This window comes from Hemiscyllium ocellatum, chromosome 7, assembly GCF_020745735.1.
Source record: "Hemiscyllium ocellatum isolate sHemOce1 chromosome 7, sHemOce1.pat.X.cur, whole genome shotgun sequence".
NCBI lineage: Eukaryota > Metazoa > Chordata > Chondrichthyes > Orectolobiformes > Hemiscylliidae > Hemiscyllium > Hemiscyllium ocellatum.
This window is the reverse complement of record NC_083407.1, coordinates 80585012-80607382: the sequence shown is the minus strand read 5'-3', so window position 1 is coordinate 80607382 and position 22371 is coordinate 80585012. Positions and strand designations below refer to the sequence as shown.

Genomic DNA, 22371 nt, shown 5'->3' with positions numbered 1-22371 from the left:
CTGGAACACTACACCAGCAGCACTCAACTTACCTTCCAATCTAACATCCTACCCCTGTCCCATTGGCACTCTACCTTCCCAGCCCCCTAGCAGATGTCAAAGCAGCTGGCAGGATTTTTACATTTCCAATTATGGCAGGTGACTGCTGTAAGAAGGGTGTGCGGTTTGCCTTCTCTGACAGTTCTCAGTTATGAGAGCACTGTTAAATTGGAAGTACAACTCCACATTTCTGAATGAGCTGCAATTACAACCTCCTGTCAGAAATGCAAAGCTCCGATCTTCCACAAAAAAGGGCCACGCGACAACCTCACACAGCTCGAGAAATTCTGGCCTCTTTGCTCTCGTGAAGAGAAACAAATTCACCTTTCTCATTTCAGAGCTTTTTTGTTAATGTGTATTTGGACAGGATTATGAGAATTACTATTTTTTTTAGCTGTAAATCTGATTTAAAGAACATGACTCATTCTGTTGATTAGTCCATTTTACTTATTTCTTACATCTGTTTCTTAACCGGGACTAATTTGTAATTTTTGTTGTAAAACAATCCTTACAACGACACGTCATGTTGGATGAGCCATTGGATAGATTTGCTGACACCATCCTCCTTCTCTATTTGGGATTTACAGAGCCTACTTAGTCTGGTGTGGAGAGAAAAAACATCTGCTAAGATGGTGGTCTGGTCTTAAACAAGATGGAACAACAAGTTTATTACATACCAGCAAATATTAAGAAGCTACACTAATGTGATAAACATATGAAATGCCTACAATTGAGGAGAAGACAGGTTCCACCGAGGCTCTCAAGAGGGCATTGGATGTTTATCTGGATAGTAATGGGGTGCATGGATTCCGGGAAAATGCAGGAAATTAACAATAGATAATACAGCTGGTGCAGGCACAGTGGACCAAATAGCTTTTTTTTGCACTGTAACCATTTGACTGTTATAGAGGCTACGAGAGAAACCCAATTGGTAACTCTGCAAGATCCCAAACTGTCCCAACAAGCTCAGCTAGCATCAGTGGAGTGTCATAAGCACCATCCTAAATAATGATTCTTTCAGACCCTTACTCCTTCTTTTGTCAATTTTCAATCAATGTCAGAGGTGATAGGAGAGGTTTGGAGGTTAATTCACACTCCTTGCATTGTGCGGCGCAGCTACTCAGAATCACAAATTATTTTGTATATAAATTTAAAGTGAAACAAGGGCTCAAAAACAAAATTTTGCAGTGGTTCACAATAAAATGAATGACTTGGCAGGAGTTCAAGCCAATGTATGCTTTTCTGAATATGAACACAGAATAAACACAAATAATTTAAATGAATTTATCAACAGAGTTCAGGACCAAAGAATGCATTGTGCTGATTTAAAAAAAAATGAATTCTTGAATATTTCCTTCCAGATTTTCGCTTTTGACAGAAAATATTCCTTACTGCTCACTGCACTATTATATCTTTCACTACTGGACAAAGAATAATGTCTAACAGTGAGGATAATCATTTAAAACGCTGCCTTTAAAATTTAGGCAATGGGTGATTTTATATCCAAGTAACTGGCATGCAATAAACTACACTCCAGACAGAATCATAGAATCACTACAGTGTGGATGCAGGCCATTTACCCCATCAGGTTGCACCGATCCTCTGAAGAGCATCCCACCCAGATCCAAACTATTCCCCCCCCCCCCCCCTCCTCTCTATCCCTTTCACCCGGCATCTCTCATGGTTAATCCATCTAAACTACACGTCTTTAGATACTAAGGGCAATTTAGCTTAGCCAATCCACTTAACCTGCACGTTTTGGATTTTGGAGAGGATTCGTTTTAGCCAACGACAAACATTTAATAAGTCTTACATAACTAACCACTTCCATTTCGGTTACAGTTACATGGCTGTATGCAGAAGGAACATAAGCTTCAGCACTGGTGAATGACCAACACAAGACATGACAACAGCCAAGTGCTGGACATTTATTTCAAAACTCTTTTTTATTATTGACTATCAACTTGGTTTTATATTAGGTTTGGAGCAAATGGAGAAAGAACATTTTCAGATCAAGAAAGACTGCCTACAAACAGCTACAGTGATCAAGAAAGATCAAATACTTCCAGACTGGTAGACAGATCATACCATAATCAGCAGATCATTTTAACAAAGTTGGTGCTATTCTGAACATTTGGCCTGGAGGTGTGGTTGAAAAAAAACCCGTGAAAAGGTTGCATTGTGCCAATGAAAAGCAGCTCTGTTCTGCTTGTATTTTGTAACATTGTTAAAACAAGTCACTTTATAGATAGTGCAACAGGATACAAGGCTTTAGGCAAGTACTATTACTCCTCTGCTTCAATCTTGTGATGAATTGCAGAAATCACAGGCTCTTCAGTGTTTCCAACCTGCAGTATCCCTCTCCAAATAGAGCAAAATCTAAATAGCAATCCATTTACAAGACTGTTAGGAGACTTAACCATATAACACCAATGTGACCTGAAAGTATAAATATCTCAATCTTTCATCAGATCTTAAAGTGTAGCACTGTATGAGAAGCATGCTACAGTATATAATGGCTTAATGACAGATGCTTGTGTGCCTGATGAATGTAGTGTTTGTACATAATAATTACATGTAATTACTGTTTGTTAGATTCTTCAATACAATATCCAAGCCCAGTTTCTATTGCATGAGATAAAATAGCATTACTACATTAGTAAGTGATACTAAAGCAATACTAAAGCGATACTAAATGAGTGTTTTGCATCAGTATTTACTGTGGAAAAGGACATGGAAGATATAGAATGTAGAGGAATAGATGGTGACATCTTAAAAAACACCCATATTACAGAGAAGGAAGTGCTGGATGTCTTGAAATGCATAGAAATGGATAAATCCCCAGGACCTGATCAGGCATACCCTAGAACTCTGTGGGAAGCTAGAGAAGTGATTGTTGGGCCTCTTGCTGAGATATTTGTATCATCGATAGTCACAGGTGAGGTGCCGAAAGACTGGAGGTTGGCTAACGTAGTGCCACTGTTTAAGAAAGGTGGTAAGGTGAAACCAGGGAACTATAGACTGGTGAGCCTCTCGTTGGCGGTGGGCAAGTTGGTGGAGAGAATCCTGAGGGACAAGATGTACATGTATTTGGAAAAGCAAGGACTGATTAGGGGTTGTCAACATGGCTTTGTGTGTGGGAAACCATGTCTCACAAACTTGATTAAGTAACAAAGAGGATTGATGAGGGCAGAGCGGTGGATGTGATCTATATGAACTTCAGTAAGGTGCTCCCCATAAGAGACGTTAGCAAGGTTAGATCTCACGGAACAAGGGAGAACTAGCCATTTGGATACAGAACTGGCTCAAAAGGTAGAAGACAGAGGGTGGTGGTGGAGGGTTGTTTCCAGATTGGAGGCCTGTGACCAGTGGAGTGCCACAAGGATCGGTGCTGGGCCCTCTACCTTTTGTTATTTACATAAATGATTTGGATGAGAGCATAAGAGGTACAGTTAGTAAGTTTGCAGATGACACCAAAATTGGAGGTGAGTGGACAGCGAAGAGGGTTACCTCAGATTACAACAGGGTCTGGACCGGATGGGCCAATGGACTGAGAAGTGGCAGATGGAGTTTAATTCAGATAAATGCGAGGTGCTGCATTTTGGGTAAGCAAATCTTAGCAGGACTTATACACTTAATGGTAAGCTTCTAGGGAGTGTTGCTGAACAAAGAGACCTTGGAGTGCAGGTTCGTAGCTCCTTGAAAGTGGAGTTGCAGGTAGGTAGGATAATGTGCAATTATGTGCATTGTGTGCAATTCTGGTCTCCTTCCTATCGGAAAGATGTTGTGAAACTTGAAAGAGTTCAGAAAAGATTTACAAGGATGTTGCCAGGGTTGGAGGATTTGAGCTATGGGGAGAGGCTGAACAGGCTGGGGCTATTTTCCCTGGAGCATCGTAAGCTGAGGGATGACCTTATAGGAGGTTTACAAAATTATGAGGGGCATGGATGGGATAAATAGACAAAGTCTTTTCTCTGGTGTGGGGAAGTCTAGAACTAGAGGGCATATGTTTAGGGTGAGAGGGGCAAAATATGAAAAGACCTAGGGGGCAATTCTTTCACACAGAGGGTGGTATGTGTATGGAATGAGCTGCCAAAGGAAGTGGTGGAGGCTGGTACAATTGCAATATTTAAGAGGCATTTGGATGGGTATATGAAGAGGAAGGGTTTGGAGGGATGTGGGCCGGGTGCTGGCAAGTGGAACTAAATTGAGTTGGGATATCTGGTCAGCATGAACAGGCTGGACCGAAGGGTCTGTTTCCATGCTGTACATCTCTATGACTCTATATGACTATTAGGTAAAACCCTCTACTGAAGGCAAATTTACCCCATAACAGGTGCATTCCTCTTCAAATACAGGTATTTCAAAATTTAAATCCCAACAGCACTTTCGACCAAGTGCCTCATTCTGATAAAGCCTAAACTTAATGAACATGCATGCACTGCCAACTGGATAAAAGTTTGCTATATTGGGACAGGGAATAGATTCATAGATTTGAATATTTCTCTTAAATTTACTTCAAGCCCAAAAGCAGAACTCCTGACACTTCAATTAATTTGTTTTATTAAATTCAAGTTTGTAGTCAGTTCAAGTCTTAATATATTTAAGTTAATAAGGCCAAACTATGACATTTGTATTTCTAGTCACACCATCAGACTGGTAAATGTCATTACTCTCATTTTTCACTCACTGATATCTCCACCATCCTGATTTCTGCTCTGCATCCACCCTCTTCCCACTATAATCCTGCATAATCTCAATTTGGAGATGTGTGCATCTCTATTCATTTTAGGTTTCATTTTAATTATGCGTCCGTCAGATATTAACTAGAGGTCATGTTTTATATGTTGAAATATTTGAAGAAGAATACTGCAGTTTTAACAACATGGAATTTGTGTCAGACCAACTGGAACAGCTTCTATTGTCAATTTGCTTCTCGGCGTAGGATGGTTATTAACAAAAAAAAAGCCTGCTTTTTAGAAACTAAAATAATTGAATAACCCTGACATTGGCAATTATACCTTTCCCCCTTATGCTCCTGACAGCTGTAAAGTTGTTCAAGACTGTCTAGTGACACGTTGCCAGTAAAGGAGTCTCCAGAGGAGTTATTAGTGAGTGGAGACTGAAAAGTACAGACAAGTGATACTAAGTGTTAGGGATCAGATATTGGAAATGTGCTCCAGTGCATAAAATCACCTTTTGGTTTTTGACTTCACTCATAACAACATGTTTCAAAGATAGACTTTCCAGACCACCAAGTACTATTACATCAGAAATGACAACAGCAAGTAACACAGAAATCTAAATGCTTTGTGCAGTCATTTGTTCCCTACTTAACATCACTCTTATCCCCTCCATGTGGCAGGTGGCTCTATATGAAAAATAATTTTGCACTGCAGCTAAGATTAAGATCAAATTAAACATTACTACAACCAGACTCCCCAGCCTGACAAGGCATGATAATGCCTTTGAGAAATTTGATATTACAATCCCTTGTCTTTCTCTTTTGTCTCTTTCATTGTGAACTGATTCACTCTTACAATATTATCACAAAGAATATCTAATCCTTCAATCCAACTACAAACATCAATTCATAAAGGTAACATTGCATTGCTTAATTTTAACAGGGTTGCAACTCAAGAGTGAAGATTCACAATTGGGTAATTTTTAAGCACTGTTCTTTATATTTTCAACTATAGATTTAACCTTGGACACAAGGATCAGGATTTGTCCCCTTGAGGCAGGTAGGAGGAGTCTGGAAGCACCCAGAAAGATGGGATCTTCATTGTTATGAGGAGATTGCAGGAGACTGTCGTCAGGCTAGAAGAGGAGATGGGAAGCCACCGGGGCTGCAGGATGCCAAAAAAGACTATTCAAAAGGCCCATTTGATAACTGGGACGAGATCCCATTGTTTAATAAAAAATTAAATGCTGAGATGTTTTCCTCTAATGGGGGAATCTGAAACACAGTTTACATTTAAAACTGAGATGCAAAGGAATTTCTTCTCTCAGATGACTGTATATGTCTGGAATTCTTGAACCCACAGAATTTTAGAGGCTTGATCATGGAAAGCATTTAAAGAGGAGATGGACAGATATAGGTAGTAGAGGAGTTTAGGGTTACTTGCCACAATTAAGCATTTGAGGACTGGGAAAGATCAGACATAATCTGAATGGCAGGACAGGTTTGAGGGGCTGAATGATCTTCTCTGTAATTCAGGAATGGTTAATGTGACTTGACCAAGAGCTCAGAAATTCATTACTCAGTTTAAACATCTGAGAAAAAAAACCTTGCATACTTAACAGCACCGGTCCATGATCTTTGTCCAAATGCATCATGTTTATTTACACAAAGTTAAGAAGTTTCAAGTGCATTCAGTTTCTGCTATTTATACTTTATTAACTTGCAGAAAAGATGGTGAAAAGTAATGAAAGTCTTTTTTAAAATCTGTTTATTTTAATCACATACTATTTTCACTGTAGAGTTTGTTGATTCTACACAGTGTATAGTGAATTGTTAATGGCCATACAAGTACCGCAGCTTGGCGTATGAGACGTGAGAGACCATGGACATAGACTGGCACAAGGAAGACCTTTCAATCTCATCTTTCAAAAGGTTTTCGCATGCAGATTGTGGTTAACTCTGAAGTATCGTGGACCACAACTCTTGAAAAAGCTGACCCAATTGCATGCAAATAGCAATTATCTCCACAAAGGGATTGACTCGGTCACAATAGCCAGGTGCAAGTTTACAAACCAAGTCAGCCTTAAAGAGACTCTTATAAAATTGGGAAGTGCAGGAACATGAACAGGAATTCCTGAATTGGGAGTCACCTACCATTTTTATTAGACTCCCAAATCATCTTGACTCTTTGAAAACCTAAGCCAATATTAGGTAAAGTAAACATCTCTCATTAGGTTTCACAATTGAATTCTAGATAATGCTAGATCAGGTACCCAAGGTAGACCCTGTTCGCTCTGATTTTTCAGTCTTGACAGACACTCCAGTATAGACTGAAGGTCACAGATTTCTTTAGCTACAGGATAGTTAACTCTGATCAATACAATGTTAGAGAAGCCGTGATTGTATTCCTGTGAACATGAAACCAAAAACCTGTAAAGCATTGAAGTGAAGCCAAAGCTTTCCCTATGAATTTTGCACAGTGCGAACTAAGACAGACCTGAAGGTCCAATTTCATTCATTCAATTAACGGAACATGTAATTTTATACTCTGACACACATATGGGCGTACCACTCACTATGCCTTTTAATTCCCTACTGCACTGTAAATGAGCTCACCTCCCCCACCCATTTTGTTTTTAGAAGATGATGTTATTGTAAATAGAAATTCTCAAGAACAAAAATTGCTTGCAGGACTAACATCCACTGAAACAGTTCTTTCCTGTAGCAGCAAGAAGTGGGAAAGAGAAAAAGTGACATATTGAAGGGAGATGGATTGCCTACAGGCTCCTGTAAATTCACTTGTGGTGCAAAGGGAATGTTTAGAAGAGGAGAGCACTGTGGAGAACAGTTTCAGGTATTCAGAAGGGCAATGATAGTGTGAATCGCTGGGATTACATTAGTTGCAGCCAGGAAAGCAATGGGATGATTGACACTAGAGGTGACAAAGGTAAGATTGTGGAATTCAGCAGCAGAGGGTTCAGGAAAGGGCAGAAGTGACTTTGTATTCAAGTGGAGAAGGGGTTGGAAGTTCCATCAAGAAACTCAGGATCCCTTTCGTTCCTTCCTCCCTGGTGTATTTCCTAAACTTCCCTAAGAAGTGTGCATATCTACTATTCACCTCAATTGCTCCTTCTGAAGATTTTGGCATTGTGAGCACACGTTCTAAATACCCACACAATATCACCATCCTCTCAAATGCAATTAGGATGGGTAATAATTGCTGGTTCAGCCAACAAGATCTGCATCCTGGGAATGAATAGGAAAATATTAAGTACACAAATTTCTCACAAGCTCCTTGTTGGATTAATTAGAGACCAATTTATAATTGTGATCCTGAGTTTTAAACCCTCCCACATATAGGTTTATTTTCTTTCCAAGTAACTATCAAATGCCTGCATAAGTTTAAAGACCTCTTTCAGCTCACTCACGTCCTTCATGTTTTTAAGAGGAAAGAGCAACAGCCTGTTCAGTTCTTGTTCCTGATGTTACACCCATTTACTTCTGGCTTCATCCCTGTAATTATCACTTTTGCACCACCTCCTCTGCCTCAAGGTCATTCTATAATATGGAATCCCATAACAACTGGTCAAAATAGAAATGTTTTGATGTTGAAAAGGCTATGCTTTTGTTTTAAAACACATGCGCTGTTGGTATAGATGTTCAACATTCATTGTTCTCAGTTCACTGCATATCACAATAAAGGACCTTGCCACCTCAGAGAAAAAGGTCAGAGAAAAACAGACCATTTATGAGAGCAGAGACAATCTGTGCAGGTGGAAGGATGTAGGATGAGGATTACAGTGGATTTGAGACCTAGGAGGGGATGAGAGCAGGCCTCCTCATGTTGGTCTGTTAAAAGACACTGCCAATTAAATTTAATCATGTACAGTTCCACTCCCAGCATTCCTTTACCTCCCCATGGCCAATGGCAAGATATCAGTGCAGCTGCACAAAGGAATAAGGAGGCCAAAGTACTTTCCCTCATTAATGGCCCAGAAATACAAAACAAAAGTCATCCTGGGGAGATGCAGCAAGGGATGGGGTCAAATGGCCAAAATTTAGATGAGTTATGTAAAATAAGGGCATTTGCTCACTCTGAAAGTAATGTAAGTAACATTCCAAACCCTGACCAGGTGGAGATCATGGCTTTCCATCCACAGCAAGTCATTGCCATGGTGAGCTGACTATCAAAAGCAACATGGAGTAATGGTAAAGGAAACAGAGTTAACGATCTCTTGGCAGGTCATGTGAGTAAGCATTTACTTCATTCCACCTTTAGGGGAATTCAATTATGCAACATTCTTCATAGATTTGGTGAGAAAAGGAAAAATTGTCTGAGTTGGAAAATCACTTTTCTATCCTAGAGTGCTGTGAGATACATTTAGTCCCTGTAAAATGACAACAGAATCCTAGTGATCTAAACAGTATTAAAGGAAGTGCGCTCTGTCAGGTAGCATCTCTAACTTACTCGCCCGTTTCAGCGCTAGTGAGACGGAGTCAATTCTTATCTGCCTTCACATTCAGTTAGTGTCACACAATATGGAAACAGACCCGTCAGTCCAACCAAACCATGCCAACCATATGCCTAAACTAAACCTTAATTAGTTTGTACTGTTTTGGATTATCTGTTACTTTGGTTCGACCTCGTGGACCTTTCATATTATCCCAGCTGTTTGCTTTGTCTCCAGCACCACCTTATTTTTAATTTTTTGTACTTATCTCTCTGCCTCAATTAATTGCATTATAGGTCATCCCCTTCACTTACTATTCAGATGTTGAATTTTTACTCACATCATCTGACAGTTTTGATCACCTTCAGTATATCAACACTCCACTCATACCCTTTGTACGAACTTTTGATCTCTCTGCCCAGTGATCTCTCTACCTATAAATTCTGTGCCTGTATGCTTTTCTTCACCTGACAAAGGGGCAGCATTCCGAAAGCTTGTATTTCAAATAAACCTATTGGACCATAACCTGGTGTCGTGTGACTTTTGACCTTGTCCACCCCAGTGGCACCTCCACACCTAAACTAAACTAGTCCCACCTGCCTGCACTTGGCCCATATCCTCCAAACCTTTCCTATTCATTTGGATAAGTTCATGTCTTATAGACGTTGTAATTGTACTCGCATCCACCACTTTCACTGGCGGTGCCTCCTGCACACAAATCACACTGTAAAGAGTTGGCCCTCATGTCCTTTTTATCTTTTTCCTCTCACCTTAAAAATATGCGTCCAGTTTTAAACTTCCCCACCCTAGGGATAAAAACCCTTGTCATTCACCTTATCTAGGCCCCTCATGGTTTTAAAAACCTCAATAAAGTCACATCTTAACTCCTTGGGCTCCAGTGAATATGTCCCAGCCTTTATCTATTTTTATATCTCAAACCCTCTATTTCCAGCAACATCCTAGTAAAACTTTTCTAAACCCTCTCAAGTTTAAGAATATCATTCCTTTAATAAGTTGACCAGACTACACAGTGCTCTAAAAGAGGTCTCACCAACATCACGACCCAACTCCTGTACTCAAAGGACTAAGCAAAAAGGCAAGTGTGCTAAATGTCTTCTTAATCATCCTAACTATGATGGAAATGTCAAAGGTTTATGGACCTTAACCTCTCGCTTTCTGTTAGACAACTAATGGTGGGGCATTGTTTTAGAATCACCAAAATGCAATATTTATTCGAATTAAACTCCATCGACCACTCCTCAGCCTATTGACCCAATTCATCAAGATTTCTTTGTAATCTCAGATAACCTTCTTCACTGTTCACAATACTACCAATATTGATGACATCTGCAAATTTACTAACCATACCTCCTATATTATGATTCAAATCATTTACACAAATGACAAACAAATGTGGAGCCAGCACCAATCCCTATGGAACACAGTTAGTCACAGGCTTCTAGTCTGAAAAACAACGCTGCACCACCATATTGTCTCCTACTATAAAGCCAATTTTGTATCCAATTGGCAAGATCATGTTGAATTCCATGTGATCTCACTTTGATAATTAGTCTATCATTGGTATCATCAATCATGGAGGAAATTTTCTTTTTTAAGCAACTCTAATTTCCTGCTAGAATTCATGGCATAAAATAAAATTAATTTATTTCAATCTTGCAATAAGTAATAACAAATGAAAATATCAGCAAGGTATTTTCTCAGCAGTAGAACAGGGCAAACTCAATCAATGCCGGTTTCATTTTGGTACAGAGTAGAAAGTTACTTTTGCGGCTTGACAGCAGTTAAACCTTTGTAATTGTGGTTTTGCCAACACTGTTACTATGATGTTCCATTTTTATTGAGCTAAATAATGTTACCAGACAGGAAGCTGTGAACCCATCTGGGGCTTGACAACTAGGTCATTCCGCTGTGGCCTTTTGATGAAAGGCAACCAAGTTGAGGCCAAGATATTTGTTTTCACCATTTCCTGCACTAGGCAGGAAGCTCTTTGTAACTAATTATAAATTTGTGAGTAACCCATTAAATGTATATATTCAATCATGCAAAACTTTATTAGTGCCAGACTATTAGCCTTGTGCAGGGTTTCTGTTTAAAGCAAAAATACATGAGTCAATTGTGATATCTCTTGAGTACAGGCACAATATGCCAAGGGGAACAAATCGTGTTCAGATTACAAATTTCCAGATGTCAACTATTTAATATCCCAAAATTCAAATGTTCAAAATTGTAACCTCGAGCCATTGTTTGAAGGATAAATTCACTTTAACAGCATGGAAAAATTCAAAGGATTTAAAAACATTAGAGATTGCTTAGCCCAAGGAATGGTAAGAATGCAATTTTCTTTTATGTGTTCAGAGGATATGGCCTAGCCAGGATTTACTTCCCATCTGTAATTGCTCTGAAGGTGGTGGTGAATTGTCATTTTGAACTAGATTCCTTGGGGATTGCAGTAACCTGTTAGGAGGGATTAAGAAGATTTCACTGCAATGTCAGCAAACGAATGGTGATAACATTCCAAATTATGGTGGTGTGGGGCTTTGGGGGAATTTGCAGGTGGTGACCATCTCATGTATTGGCTGCCCTTATCTTTCTAAATGGAAGAGATGGCAAGTTTGGAAGGCACTGTCTAAAGGAGCCTAGTTAAATTGTTGCAATGCTCCTTGTAGATGGTACATGCTGCTGCTTATGTGCATTAGTGATGGACTGAATATTGGAAGTGCTGATGGGGTGCCAATCTAGCTGCCTGGTCATGGATGATGTCAAGCTTTGAGTGATGTTGAAGCTGCACCTGTCCAGGCAAATCGACAATGTTCCAGCCTCGTAGATGGTTATCAGGCTTTGGAATGAAAGGAGATGAGTTACTCTATAAATTTATAAATTAATTTTATAAATCAATTCGTGCAACATAAGGATTCATTAACTGAGCCAGACAGTATTGTCCACCTCGAAGAAGAGAAGTTCATTGATGAAGTAGCTAAAGATGGTCAGCCTTTGAGGAAATCCTGCAGTCATATCCTGTGGCTGAGATAATTGTAGTTGTCGCTGGTTAGTTATCTTGCTTTGTTCTAGGTATGACTCTAATCAGTCAAGACTTGCATCCCACCAGCCCCCATTCTAATTCTGATTGTCCTTAAGGAGCCCGTGTCACAAACTGGTCAATGCTGCCTTGGTGACAAGAGCTGAGTGGGTCTTGTGGAACTCAAATTGAGTGCCAGTGAGCAGAGGGGGTTATTATTGACTAAGTGTTATTCATTAGTAGTGTCAACCAAAACTTCCCTCACTTTGCCGATGATTGAAAATGGACTGATGGAGAAGTAATTGGTCAGGTAGCATTTTGTGGATAGGACACATCTGGGCAATTTTTTCCATCACCGGACAGATGTCAGTGTTGAAGCTGCACAAACTGCAAAGAACATGGCTTGTTCTGGAGCACAAATCTTCAGTACCAATGCTGCAATGTTGTCAGGGCCCATATCCTTTATACCTATGTCAATGACTTGGCTCAGGTGGAAAATCCTTCTCCAGCCTACCACTTCAAAAGAAGTAGCAGATAAAGAGTTTATAGTTGGCCTTTCAGTGTTACTAGCAAGAAGCAAGCATAAATATTGAACACATGTTAATCTCAAGTAACCATTTAATTCACTCACTCACAAATGGATTTTTGTTGCCCCAAAAATATCAATTCTGATTAACGAATGAAGAGCCAGAGTTTGAAATTTAATAACAACTTTGTTTAAAGCTCCTTTCAAAGCTGCTTACAACTGAGCATTTTCATTCTCAGTGCATTGTTACCTATCATTTTAAACCCTTACACAAATCCAAGAAAATTGTGAATGATACTAGACCGTAATCTAAGGTTATAACACTTGGGTTGTAGAAGTTAGCATCCAGGAAACATACTTGCAACTCCATTTCTTAAAATCTTCCTATTTTTCTCGATTTCCACACATGAACTTTACAGTCAGTCATCTCTTGTCAAACTGCACACAACATCCAGCTGCCTTCCAACAATTAGTACAGTTGTATTTTTTAAATGCAAATTTTTTTTAACATCTGTGGCAGTATTGTAGCTTTGCTTTTTGCCCAATTAACTCGCCCAAGCTCTAAACGTGTCACCATTACTTTAAAAATTACATAGTCTGCTCTCCAAATGGTGAACAAATGGGAATTGAGTTCTCATTAATGCTTTAAGTACTAAACTCTATCCTACAATTTGTTGCAAAAAGGCAGCCCAATTTCATTTGGGAGCCAGAAATTTTAAAAAAACTATTTCCCATCAACCTATTACTTACTGAATCTACTCTATTCTGATCAGAAAATCTATTGCACAACTTATTCAAGGGAGATCAATTCAGCTGGGTGATTAAGTTATTTCAGATTATAGAGTTGGATAGGACATGCTCGGTTTATGACAGATGGCATGTAAAATATGTACCCAGGCCATCATCATCCCACCCCACCCCAAAATTCACCTACAAACTACAGAGGGGGATAGGCCACTGAAATTGGCAACCTGCCCACCATATACAGAGAAGTAATTAAGGATCAAATGATCTTGTTAAAAGTTCAGTTGACCCTAATATTACCCTGGCCGCTCCACAGGGCAGTTGGGTTGCCTTTTTTTCCCCCAAGAACAAGGCTTTACAACTGCAGGAAAGAAGGTGGGCATTATCTTCAAATGGTACATCTGGGGGATTTCCACCAATCCCAACAAGATCGTCGGCCGCCATCATTCGTTCCACCCCATAAGAACTTAACCCCTACCTTTCCACCACTATTCACTCCCTCGCCTTAAGGTGAAACCCTCTATACCCAATGCCCCTTTCCTACCTATATCTGGATCTACGAGCTCTTTATCCTGGGATAAAGGGGTGGAAGACCTAATATCTGCCAAGTCAATTTGTTTTCATACTATTAAGGCTTCAACATAGGCTTCTTCAATTTGCCAGTTGGACACCAACCTTCGCCCTGGTAAATTCTCATTCAGTGATTTGGTAAGTCATACAAGACCACGAATGATCCAGTTTGTAGCCATTGTCTTTGTTGTGTTATCCATGTTCAGACATGTTAGCAGTAGAGTAGAATTATATCAAACACCAGTGCTCTCAGAATGGGTGAAATCAGCCAGCTTCCCATTCTCAAACATTTATGGGGCCCGAAAGATTTGATTACCATGGTAGAACAGGGTCAGATCAGATTCATGTTCGCTGACTGCCTAAACGCATGTCACATGTGAACAATGGTTATTAAGATAAAATACCCAAAGGGTACCCATCTACAAGCTGAAGTTATATAGCACTTCTAACATGTCCTAAATCACATTACATAGCTCTAATTGTTAAGACAACTTCCCAAGGTAGCAGATGATGGGTTTGGAAATATGCCATTTGGCCTCTGCCACATGTAAGCCAGGTACTGCTTTAGTGGCCAGCTTGATGAGGTTTTAAGTGGTTTGTGTGGACTCAATATTGCAAAAAGAAACTGACATGAGGTCACAAAGGGCAGCATTAGGACTAGGGACCAAAAATATAATAATAAGGATATATTTTAAAGAGCATCTTAAAAGGTAGAGAGAGTGAGATTATCATGATGCAGTTTACAGGGTGTAAATTTCAGAGTTCAGGATATAAATTACATATGCTTTAAGAATTCAAATTCCCCAATTTTTTTTTAAAAAGAGAGTTGCCATTCTATTTGTTCATGTTTACTTTCAACTCTGGCTAGTCATTACACTAGAATACTTTGCAGTCTCAATGGCAAAATTGCCTCTTCACCTTTCAACTCCACATGCTTGACGATGGGACTATTCAAATCCACCCTGACACACCCAGCAGTACAAAGTTACAGACTGCCATTCTACATTTTCTTTGTTGTTTCTCAAAGCACTGTCTCTCTTACAGCTTTGGAGATCCATACCATTTCAACTGTCTACTTCTAACACCATGTTTCATATGTAGGCTTGAATAGTGCCTCTTTCTAAACCTGAAAATTGAAATATCTATCCCCCAATGCATTACTTCTCCTTGGAACACTGAATTAAACCTTTTTAATGTACTCATTCTAATATTTATAATTTACTGGAGCACTGTTTTATGATTTGTCATAAAATAAATGGAATTCAGAATATGATTTCCAAAACTCTGGTAAAATAAATGAAATCCGATTAAAATTGCAATTCAATTGGCTTAATCACCATAAATCAGTACCCCAGTCCTGCCATTTTAAAAAAGGATAACTTTTCAAATACTTACAAAACCTAAGTAATGAAACATTTTATGCAGAGCATAGAACATGAATGAATAAATCACAAAAATATTTTGCAGATGTTTTAATTAGTTATTTTCTATATACTTACTAATCACTGACATAGCATAATTTTAAGCTAACTCTCATTGACAGGAACGTTACCAAACAAAATCTGGCACTGAGTATCATGAGGAGATATCAAAGCAGATGACCAAAAGATTTGGTCAAAGAGGTAGGCTTTAAGGTGCATTTTAAAAGAAGGGAGAGAGGCATAATGGCTTTAGAAGAGAATCTTATGGCCGAGGGCCTATGCAATAAAATGTCATGTATTCAAGAAGAATGGGTACCCAATGAACACAGTCCGCTGATTTCTCAGCAACAAATCCAAACAAGTAGACAAAACATGTCCAGAAACCCTAGCCACTCTCCCCTACATCAAAGACATCTCAGAAATGACTGCCAGACTACTCAGACCACTTGGCATCGTGGTAGCCCACAAACTCACCAACATACTAAAACAGCAACTAATGAACTTGAAAGACCCTATACAGACATCAAGCAAAACTAACGTCATTTACAAAATACCATGCAAACACCTCATTGGACAAACAGGCAGAAAACTATATGCCAGGATACATGAACACACCAACTAGCCACAAAACAACATGACCCTCTCTCACCAGTATTCTTACATACAGATAAAGAAGGACACCACTTCGACTGGGACAACACATCCATCTTAGGACAGGCCAAACAGAGACATGCACAATTCCTAGAAGCATGGCATTCCAACCGGAACCCTATCAATAAACACATCAAGTTAGACCCCATCTATCACTCCCCGAGAAAAAGAACAGGAAATGATAAGACCGCAGGAAACGACATCACAGCAGGAAATTACATCACCAACCCAAAGAAACCCCAACATATAAATAGAAAGCAGAAAACACTGCTTCGCCTGAGACCCACTGAAGATCTTACCTAGTAAGGTGGCTGAACGTCCAGAAATGAACCTCCCAGCTCAGCAAGCAAACCTACATCCAGAACCTCAACCTGAGCTACAATTGTTCTCAAAAATCGCTATGCAATAAAAGCACAACTACTTTTGTGACAACAATTGAGATGCTCAAGAAGCCAGTATGGGAGCAACATAGATATCTCATGAAGATAACCACTTGCCAAGAGGAGTGCAGAGTAGAGAGCTTATTTTGAAAATGTTGTGTCATGCACGTGGACCATGTGGCATGCCCAATACAGCTGAATGATCTTAATCAGTGACTCGATACTGAAAATGCCGGCCTGACAGAGGACACTGATAAAGAGGCACCTGTCTGTGAGTTTGCATCCTACTACAGGAAGGCAATAACTAGAGAATAGGTACCTCCCCCATGGGATGGATTGGGAAGAGGAAATTAAAAAGAAAATCAACCACAAAACACTACCAAGCACTCAAAAGAACAATCTCAATTTATGCTTTTCCAACCCAGTCTTGGATACAGACCGGGTATAAGTCAAGTGAAGGTGATTTATGGCCCAAAAATTATTTACTTGTGGAGAGCTTATGAGATTGCATGCCTAGAACCACCCAAAACTTCGCAATCACATGGGCCACCAAAAACAATATTGTAACAATGAAGTGGAAGTATTAGATTACGGTTCAATTTTTGCCTCAGCAGTTGCTCAACAGAAGGACTTTATTCTCAGCAGGGTTGGAGCTCCTTACAATATTCATGCAATCTAAAGGAAAAAACTCCAAAATCTTCAGAACAAAGTGAGAAAAGTGGTAAAATAGCTCTGTTTTTATGTACATATTACATGATTAATCCTAACTACTGCTTATCACGCTCTGAGCTAGCTAGACTTTTGGTCATCATAAAGTACGTCTGCTGCCATCTATTGTGTTAGGATCTACAGAGTCTCCTGATATGGCACGTTAGAGGCAAACCATTTGGCTAGTCTAATGAGAAGAGGATCTTGCCTTAAACAGAATGAAGATTGTTGTATGATAGTAATCAGATACACGTATGATGGGTATTGTTACGAAGACTGAGGAGATCTAGACCTTCTTTACCCAAAGGCCCTTATGACACATGATTTGATACAATGTTATGCACTCCTCACAGCATTAGCCCTTTCAGAACAAAACAGCTTATACCACAGTACATATTACAGCCATTGCACAGAATTGTATGGGATACAGCACAGACAAGCCTTTTATCAGCAATTCAGAGAAAATTTACTTGACTATCAGAGAGTAAGTGAGGAATACAGATGCTGGAGATCAGAGACAAAAAGTGTGGTGCTGGAAAAGCACAGCCAGTCAGACAGCATCTGAGGAGCAGGAGAGTTGATGTTTTGAGCATGGGTAATATTTATTTTTTGTTCATTTGGTGACTTTTAAAAATTGGATATTTGATAAACCCAAAGTGCTGTGTTCTTCCTCAGTATGTGGCTTGCTTCTGGGCATGGCAAGGGTACGGCAGGGACAAGAAGAATGTAGTGTTTGTGCTAACCTATAGACTCTCAATAAAATACTTGTAAATCTCAGTTTTTTGTTGCCTAATCCAATATATGGATCTCAGTCTGTTAACCAATCTAACCTCTGTGTTGCCTCACTGCTTCACCTAGTAGCAGATTCTATATTTTAACCACAGAGGTATTTCATTTGTATCCTTATTAGACTTATTAATGACACTGTCATATTTATTGCTTCAATTCTGGTCTCCTGTAGAAGTGAAAACATCATATCTATCTTCATCCTGTCAAAACCTATTCATAGTTTTAAAGACCTCAATTGGGTTTTATCACAACATATGCAACTGGACCAGGTCATCAATCAGAACCAATTAATGAGCTGCTGTACTGTATTCTTAATAAAAGAACCATTGTTTTAAAAAACCCTATGAAAACGTTGTGATGCTTAGAGATAAATTGTACTGATACCTGTTTTGCCAGCTCCACTTTCTCCAGTGATAAGTATGCATTGGTCTTTGTCCTGGTCTCTTAGAGATCTGTAGGCTTCATCTGCTAAAGCATAGCTGTGGAAACAAATACACATATTATAGAAGTTGACATACTGAAATATTTCTTTAAAACTGCTTTGACAGGTGTGATGGATGATTGACAGATCCTGTTCAACTACAACCAACAAAAACTATCTAGAGCCTTTGACGCAGTTTAAAAGCCTAAAGGTATTTAAATAGAAGTTTCAGTTCAGTTTTGATCTCCAAGATGGCAGAGGAGTAGTAGAGCAGCATTGCAGGTCCCTGCTCCACCCACTACTACTTTATTTTTCTTCCTTCACAGATTTTTATTTTACTTTAATTTACTGACCGTGGGTGGAGAGATCTAGCCAGCACAGAGGGACAGTGAGAACATGTGGGGGAGAGCGAGCGATCAAGCCCAGAATTAAGGAAATTGAATCCTTGTGTGGAGTGAGACCCAGCACAGCTAAGCACTTAAGAAGAACTACAATGTTGAACTTTTAACTTGATTTCCTTATTTTTCTACTTTCTACTTAAGATTTTGTACCAAGGTATCTTTGTACCTAAGATGGCCACAGGAATGGTGTACACTTTTCACTGTACTCCTGTATCCCTGTACTTCAGTACACATGACAATAAAACCTAATTCTAATTCTACAAGCACCGTCAAATGTTGCTTCCTCTTGAGGACCCAGACATCTCAAAGGCCCATTTCCAGCCAATCCAGTGCTGCAAGAGCCCAGCATGTGCAACCATCAATAGCGAGAAATGTCATGTGGATGATCCATTTCTATCTCTTCCACGGGTGTCGAGCATTCAGTCAACTCGATTCATTCAATGAGATATCAAGAAACAGCTGAATTCACTGGATACTGCTGAGGCTATGGGCCCAAACAACATTCCTACATTAAACTTTGAGACCTGTTTGTCCAAACTAAGTGTGCCCCCTATCAAAGCTGTTTGTTCTGCTATCTACCTCTCAATGTAAAAGAGTCCAGGTATATTCCTATTCATAAAAAGTGGGACAAAGTGAACACTGCTTATTATCAATCAATCATTAACTAAATGATGAAATGCTTTCAACAGAAAGGAACATTCATGAAACTTGTCACAATCTGGGACAATTGATCATCACCCCATCTCCCACTTTCCACATTTGCTCTGTTCACCACTGACAGAGGCTACAATGTGTGCCATCTCTAAAATTCACTGCATAACTCACCACGACTCCTTCAACAGCACATTCAAAACCCACAATTGCGGCTATCTCGACAGACAAGGGCAGGAGATGCTTGTGAGCATCACCATGTGCAAAACTTCCTTCAAACCTCACACCATCTGGATTTGGAAATATATTGCAAAATATGTTGGCTTGACCAGCGTAACTCACATTGCAGGATTTTTACTATAGCCTTGGTCCAAAGACAAAACAGTAAACTCAGGAGGGAAAGTGACTACCCTTGACATCAAAGCAGTATTTAACAGAGTGTAATGTTAAGCCCTTGCAAGACTGATGTCATTGGGAATCGGGGGAAAGCCATTCACCAAATGGGGTTATACCTAACACAAAAAGATGGTTGTGGTTGTTGGAGGTCAATCATCTCAGCCCCAGGAATCTCTGCAGTGTGCTTCAGGGTAGCGTCTAGGCCCAATCATCTTGCTGCTTATCAACAACCTGTCTTCCAACATAAACTAAGAAGTGGGAACATTTGCTGATGATTGCACAATATTGAACATCACATTCACAAATCTACAGATACAGAAATAATTCTCTGCAAATGCAGCATGATCTGGACAACATCCAGGCTTGTGCTGATGGGAAGTAATCCTCATGTCTTGAAATTAGTATGCTATTCAGCACATGATATTTACAGCTTTAGGTCTCTCTCCTCTTTGGGGTGGGGAGCCATTCTGAACATACAGTTTGAGGAAACTAACATTGAGGTCTTTTAAATAACAGATAAACTGCAATTTCTACAATCAGTGCTAAGATATCACCAGTTATAACCGGTTGATTACTGCAAAAATGGAACTCTTATGTTCAAAGGAGTTAAATTATCATCTTGTTGCAGATTTTGAGATTGACGTGCTTACTGGAACAAACAGGAAGAGACTTCTACACAAAGATACCAATATCCATCTTGGCTTAAGGTGACATGGCAACAGATGCTCTACATTTTGTAGTTTCCATAATCCTCAAGTACCAACTAAAATTAACCTTAACAAGCATTTATCATTCTAAAAATATGCAACACTTTAAATGAATCAAACTCACCTAAAAACACCTAAACAGTTACAAGCCAATCAGATATTTATCTAAAAATTGAAGGACATCCCACTCCCAGTAGCCTGATGTATGTCACTTTTTTGTTATGATGGAAAGCATGGCTTATCCTCAAAATCATTTGTCACTTACTTTCTCTCATCAGTAGTGTTGAGATGTTAACCTTAAACAGAAGGCGAAACCACCTCAGCATTTAAGTCAAATTTTCCATGTCGCTGGAAAACCGTAGACAATCAGTGCATCTTCCCAGAGAATGGGACTTAATTAATGCACATTCCCTGTTTCACTCTCAGCTGTGGAAAAATTCAAGCAAGGAATGAAATAGCAGGACATATGTTATTGGAATGGAATGAACTGATTTCACTTACAGTCGACAGTCTTATCAGAATTCTTCTGCTAAGAAGAAAGATAGACTTGTAAACACTTATTATGGAGAAGCAGATTGAGACAAATGAAAAAGCAGAAGATTTTAAACAGGAGTAAAGGCAAGAAGATAAAAAATTCCTCTGCAACCTTCAAACTAGAGTGTCAGGCAGAGCGAAAAGCAGCAAAGTGTGATATTTTAATATCCATCTCAACGACTCTCGACATAATCTTAAATCTAATCCTCATAATACATGCCAGTACATGGGCAATTAGAGTTATGACATGCTCATTATGAAATCTTCCATGAAGAGCATTCTGCCAACTTCTGACTGTTTTGCAAGCAATAAACAGGAAAGGCCAGAGAAATATACGTAGACATTGATATTCAATTTCTCAAGACTTCTGAGAAATCCATCTGAAGAGGGAGAAAAACAGGGGTGCAACACAGCTTGGAGGCCTTTCCCAGCATTCTGGTGATGGCATTCAATCTAGTTGCTGAATAATTATTTTTAACAATCTGTAATAAGTAACTTCCAGAGGTAACTGTTCATCTGCAATCAGCCTTTGGGTAACTTAGGTCTCTTGCTATCTCGAGAAATGATAGGGCAGGCCTCCCTGGTATCCAGCATCACTAATGCACTTGCAAGGAGGAACAGGTCAGATCCCTCCTGGAGATGGTTAAAATAGGCATGGATACTCCATGTTGTCTGCCCCTTAACTGCAGGAAGTGGGAGGAGGAAGCAAAGATCAATGAGTTACAGAGTTATACAGCATGGAAACAAACCCTTCAGCCCAACTTGTCCATGCCAAACAGATGTCTGAAACTGAACTTGTTCCATTTGCCTGCATTTGACCCATATCCCTCTAAACCTTTCCTATCCATATACCTGTTGAAATGTCTTTTAAATGTTGTAATTGTATTTGCCTCATTCCAAACATGCATCACCCTCTGTATGAAACAGTTATCTCTCAAGCCCCTCAAATCTTTCCCCTCTCAGGTTAAGCCTATGCCCTCTAGTTTTGGGCACCCTTACCATTGGGAAAACACCTTGGGTAATCACTTTATCTGTGCCCCTTGTGATTGTATAAACCCCCTCAGACTCCTACAGTCCCAGCCTATCCAACCTCTCAATCATAGAGATGTACAGCACATATAGAACCTTCGGTCCAACTTGTCCATGCCGACTAGATAGCCCTACCCAATCTAGTCCCACTTGCCAGCATCTGGCCCATAATCCTCCAAATCCTTCCTGTTCATATACTCATTCAGATGTCTTTTAAATGTTGCAATTGTAC

General features: G+C 39.5%; 1 protein-coding gene across 4 annotated transcripts in view; it reads right to left on the bottom strand.

The window, feature by feature from the left end:
• The window catches only part of myo1b (myosin IB), a 267061-nt gene that overhangs the window by 142932 nt on the left and 101758 nt on the right, over window positions 1–22371 (bottom strand). For all 4 annotated transcript variants that reach the window (XM_060827383.1, XM_060827384.1, XM_060827386.1 and 1 more), the window contains exon 4: window positions 18385–18479. In XM_060827383.1, coding sequence (XP_060683366.1) covers window positions 18385–18479 — 95 coding nt within the window. The remainder of the gene's footprint in view (window positions 1–18384; window positions 18480–22371) is intronic.